The sequence below is a fragment of the Triticum dicoccoides genome, unplaced genomic scaffold, assembly GCF_002162155.2.
Source record: "Triticum dicoccoides isolate Atlit2015 ecotype Zavitan unplaced genomic scaffold, WEW_v2.0 scaffold83852, whole genome shotgun sequence".
NCBI lineage: Eukaryota > Viridiplantae > Streptophyta > Magnoliopsida > Poales > Poaceae > Triticum > Triticum dicoccoides.
In genome coordinates, this window is record NW_021303921.1 from 1,965 (window position 1) to 7,507 (window position 5,543).

A 5,543-nucleotide genomic window follows, 5' to 3' on the forward strand; every position below is an offset into this window, starting at 1 on the left:
GGGAGTAACTATGACCGACTGTCCATCACTCACACGTCCATACGCCGGCTCTCTGCTCTGCCATACGCAGCCACAGATGCTCGTGGCGCGCCTGCGCCGGCGCCGGAATCCGAAAACGATGTCCGGTCCCAGTTTGCGACCAGGGCGTCGGCGGCCTCCGTGGGGCTGTAGACGTCCCACCACAGATGGCCGCACGCCATCTCCTTGCTGACGAGGGGCCCAGCCCGCAGCACGCCTACCTCGTGTTTGAGCTCGTTTGCACTTCCGTCCGGGGCTATAAATAGGACTACGTACGCACCTGGTTTTATCAGCTTTCATAGAAAGACAACTTACACAAGTTGAGTCAAGTACCGCCCCGCCACCACTAGCTAGCTAGCAATGGCCACACCCACCGATGAACCCACCATCACCATGGAGACCTGCGGCGGTGTCTCCGACGACCCCACCATGGAGACCATCGGTGTCCTCTCCGATGTCCCCATTGTGAGCAAAAGCCTCCCCATAGGCGCCGTCTCCGCCAATTTCAAGGTCACTCGTGGCTTCGGTGGAATCGCGGAGAACGCCAAGGTGAACGTCGACACGCTGTATCTGCGCCAGATCATGACAGGCTGGGACGCGAATCAGTCGGATGTGATAAAGCCCAATGCCGTGACTGGGCTAGGTAAAACTGTTGTGAATAACTGGGGGATCTATGACGGCCCTGGCTCCAAGGCGAAACTGGTTGCCAAAACGCACGGCATGCACACATTTGCCGGCAAATGGAGCAATTGGTTCACCCTGGTGTTTGTGGTCGAAAGGTACGTAGAGTAACTATTATTGTTTTGTTCCACGGTTTTTATTTTACATGTAAGGCCAATAATACATGAGAGTCTACGGGGCATGAAACCACTGCTGAGAATGGCCTAATTATCATCTAGGAGCAAAAGCGATAATATATATTGTGCATGCAGGTTCGAAGCGTCCACTCTTCAGGTTATGGGAGCTAATGATGAGGATGATGCAGATAATGAGTGGGCCATTGTAGGTGGGACCGGTGAATTCACAATGGCTCGCGGCATCATCCAGAGAAGAGTATATAGTGTAACAGACAGTGCATTAACACATGCGCTTACTATTGAATTCTTCTGCCGCATGAAGGAGGTAAGTGTGTAATTAATTTCAGTTTATCTTCTTTGAATCATATATTCTAGTGGTCTCGTTATCTGATCACTTTACATTACATATGCAGTAAAATATTTATCGTTTCTTTTCTGTTATTTCGAATCGAGCTCATTGTTGGAATATGTTATACACTGGGGACCCCTACTATCACATCAGTCTCAATTACATAGCTTAGTAGGTCCTGTAAAATCATATTTGGAGGGCCATTTTTAACCTGTAAATACAAACACCACCTAGGGTTCATTTGTTGCTCCTAGTAGTATTTTTTGTAAATACAAACCACGGTATTTTCTGTACATACAAACCCTACCATGAGACATAAAGAGACCTGGTCTCCCAACTCCCCCTATAAAAGGGGTTGAGGGAGGAGCGGTGGAGGACTCTTCGTTTTTGCCCTATGACTCTGTTTGGCTCTCCCCATTCCTTCACTCTCTCATTTCGTTGGGCTAAACCAACAATCATGAATCATGATGCATGGTCCTTCATATTCAGGTCGTCCCTGCACCTACAAAGAGAGGAACAGTTGGTGGAAATAAAGGCTCCCTGCTTTGGGAAATGGAAGGCAAATCCCAACGTCTAGAAAATGTGACAATCTACCATGTAGGTGCAGTTGAAGGGTTTCAATTTTCCTACGTTGACGAAGACGGGAAAATCCGCACCACTGGCACTTGGGGTCGAGTACATCTTGATCCTTTGCGCAAGACAGAAGTGAGTAGATTTCATATTTTACCATGCATGTGGGCTGTGCTTGTTTTGCAAATTATGTTAGTTTATGCCTGGCTTCAAACTAACCTAAACTTGACACTGATTTACGGAAAATATTATCAAACAGTAAGACTCCAAATATAGGTATATATATAGTATAATGAAAATATATATTACCTGCAAAATCGTACATGCTACGTTTTTTACATGACGTATTAGTTTTGTTATAAGTCAAACATTTGTATATTTCACTATATAGATTCATAACATATATAAGATTTGTCTTTTAGATTTACTTTGGAAAATACTTTTACAGTATATAATTCATATATATGTTGCGAAACTATAAGGATGTTTTGAAAATCATTAGATGGTTATTAACATTTGACTTAAAGCACTGCGACCTATGAAATAAAAGAACAGAGAGAGTATGTATACTTTCTTATTTAGTAGTATGATATAATATAATATCTTATTATATAAATTAAGATAGTTTGACCTAACATTATTTTAGAATTATATGTTTTTGGGAGGTATGGAGTTTGCAGCTGTATATATCTTTTGTTCTGCCACCTAATTAATAAATACTTGATGATACATCGTTTTTTCCTCTTAACTAATTATGTGCTGTTTTACAGATAAAGTTTGGCCCATCAGAGTTTGTGAAAAAGATCAATGGGGCTCAGAGAGGAGGCGGGGCCTGGCTATCAAAATTTGAGATCGTCACCACCCACAAAACGTATGGTCCTTTTGGAAGTGACATCGGCACTCCACAATTCAGCTATACCGTGCCGGAGGACGAGACCGTGGTGGGCTTCTTCGCAAACACTGATAATGTTTTCGTCACTTCAATTGGTGTTTACACCATCTGAATCATTCAGTATTCGACCCAGCTGCAGCCTGCAGCTACCTGCATGTTCCTTTTAATCATCAGAGTGTTTGATTTCTTCCCGTTTCCGCTGTTCCAGCAATAAGATGGCTAGCTAACAAGGGTGTGTCCCCCTTGTCTATGCCGATTGCATTGTGATCTTTCGTAATCAAATCGGTCATGTAACATCTTTCTTTTTCTCTTTCCTTTGCAATGTTCAATGATGTTTTCAGATATTGTTTTATCCATATAGCATCCGCCAATCCGCGTCTTCCCAAGCGTCACTGTATCACTGCTATTGATGGCGACTGACCCCTGGTCTCGTGCTAGTCCACAGCCTCCTACACTCGTGCACAGTTTCCGCGCACCACGACTGCCCTGTTGCCAATACCCGGCAGTCTCATCTCATGGTTTCTGCTCCAACATTCAGCATCGTGTGTGTCCCACCGTAATAGAACTAGTCCAAAATATGCACACACGCCAAGTGTCTTATTGTGGATCTGCTGCACTATGGTCGGGGCTTCTCTCCACAACTCCAGGCTGCTTCGTCTTCCTCTTCTTCCACATGGCAACATCTATGCACGCAGTGTACCACAAGAGATATAGTAGCGCATTAACATGTCTGGCACACTCAAATAGCTCAGATATAGCCCGTGTTCTGCAGCTTCTACTTTGGAGCCGGCTCACCAAATATATACACCGGCTTCCAGTTCTTCTTCCAGGTCCTTCTACGTCAAGAAAATGAAAAAATCGGCCTTTCTCCTCTCGTCCTCCCTCTCCCGACCCCGACGCAGCGACGCGCTCCCGCGCCCCGTCCTCTCCCTCTCTCCCTTCCCCTCTCCCTCGCTCTCTCGCTCTCTCCCATGTTTGAGCAGCCCGAGGAGGAAGAAGGAAAAACACACGCAAGAGCTTGAGGTAGAAGAAGAGCGCACAGTGAGTTTTACGGCACCGTACACACTTGTGCCTTTTCTCTGTTTCTTCTCAACACACACGCAGGGTTTTTTTTGCATCAAACTAAGACTTTATTAATTCAAGATCGTTCGGTTATAGTCTGCCCAAAGGCAATCAAGGAGAAAAACGGGGCTCTGCTCTAGCCAGCACTCCGTACCCTTAGCCGAGCAAGCACGTTGTGCACACAAGTGAGCCGAAGTATTAAACTCCCTACTGACATGGTGAACCGAAAAAGAAACAAAATTGAGGACTATATCATCTAGTTCTCGTAAGATAGGCGCTGCAACCGAGCGAGAGTTGCTTCGCGAGTTTCATTGGGTGACCAGCTCCATGCTATCGACGTCCATTATCACATGCGACATCCCGCGAAGCTGAGCGAAGATCACACCCTCCCGGAAAGCTAGAAGTTCGGCGATGAATGGATCTGAAACACCGGCCAGCGCCTTGCACCACGCCCCTACAGATATGGCAACGGGCACCACCACCAGCTCCGCCTGTAAGTGCATCCGGGAATACCGAACCATCAGTGTTGATGGTAATCCACCCCGCGTCGGGGGGTCTCTGGCCCTGTCCCGCCAGCACCCTGGTGCGGCGAACAGGTAGATCAAGCAACTATAGGGTTTCAAGAATCCACTTGAGTGCTTGGACAGGATCATATCCCTCTTGTTCATGAGTCCACTTGTTTCTGGAAGTCCATATTGCATGCATGATTGTGATGATCTTGCATCGAGTGTCATCTGTGAACATGGGATCTAGCACAATATCACGTGCCCACGTCAATGGATGCACCCTCGGTAATTGAAGATCAAACCGATCCTTTGCCACAATCAAAAACTGCTTAGCATGTGAGCATGAGATCAACGCATGCATCAAGTCTTCATCCGTTGCTAGACAGATGTCGCACCATCCAATTGGTTTGATATATCGGTGCTTCAGGGTCGAGTAGTCTGGCAAGATACCGCGAAGAACTCTCCACCAAAAAACCCTAACTTTCGGCACCACATGAATTTTACAAATTGCTGACCACAACTGTTTGTTAGTTGATGAAGTATCCGTAGTCATCCCTTCCTCTAGAGAGCTAAGCTCGTTGCAAGTCATTAGAGAGCGATATGCTGATTTAACAGCGTAGTTGCGTGACTTTTCCAGTGCCCACGCCAAAGTGTCTTCCCCTCCTGACTATTCAAAGGAATATTTAGAATTGCCTCAGCATCCTGGTGAAGGAAGTTTTGGCGAACAAGCGACATTCCAGTTTTCCAGTGTAATCATCAATCAACTCCGATACGTGCGCGAGAGGGGCATCCCCTAATCAGCCGACCGGTTTCATAGTGACAGTATCGGGAATCCAAGGGTCGTTCCAGATAGAAATTGAGGAACCATCACCTACCCGATGGATGAGCCCAGTCTCCAAGGCTTTCCTTCCCGCTATAATCGCTCTCCATGTCGAAGAAGCACTCTTGGGGATCGAGGATTAGAGGAAGCTTGTATTAGGGAAATATTTCCCTTTCAGAACCCTTGCACAAAGTAAAGTAGGATTCGTCAGAAGACGCCAGCCTTGCTTGCCAAGAAGTGCCAGATTAAAAACTTGAGGATCCCGAAAACCCAAGCCACCCTTGATCTTTGGCTGTGTCAATTTGTCCCACGCTAGCCAATGGAGGGGTTTCTTGTCCAGCGAGCTCCCCCACTAGTACTTTGCCATCGGCGAGGTGATATTCTTACACACTTTCTTTGTCAGCTGAAAACAACTCATGTTGTAGGTTGGGATTGTGTAACGCCCCCGATGCAACTTTCCATATTCGTAACTCCGACCCTTGCCTTTTCCGGAGATGCGATATGTTATTTTCCTTCGTGGTTGGGTTTT

At 46.3% G+C, this 5,543-nt stretch overlaps 1 protein-coding gene across 1 annotated transcript; it reads left to right on the top strand.

Annotated features, from left to right (window-relative positions):
• The first annotated feature begins 323 nt into the window (after positions 1-323).
• LOC119348066 lies at positions 324-2,997 on the top strand. The gene is made up of 4 exons (XM_037616449.1): positions 324-797; positions 951-1,140; positions 1,654-1,869; positions 2,505-2,997. The coding sequence occupies exons 1-4, from the start codon at positions 379-381 to the stop codon at positions 2,736-2,738; spliced, it is 1,059 nt and encodes a 352-aa protein (XP_037472346.1). The 5' UTR covers positions 324-378; the 3' UTR covers positions 2,739-2,997.
• The last annotated feature ends 2,546 nt before the right edge of the window (positions 2,998-5,543 follow it).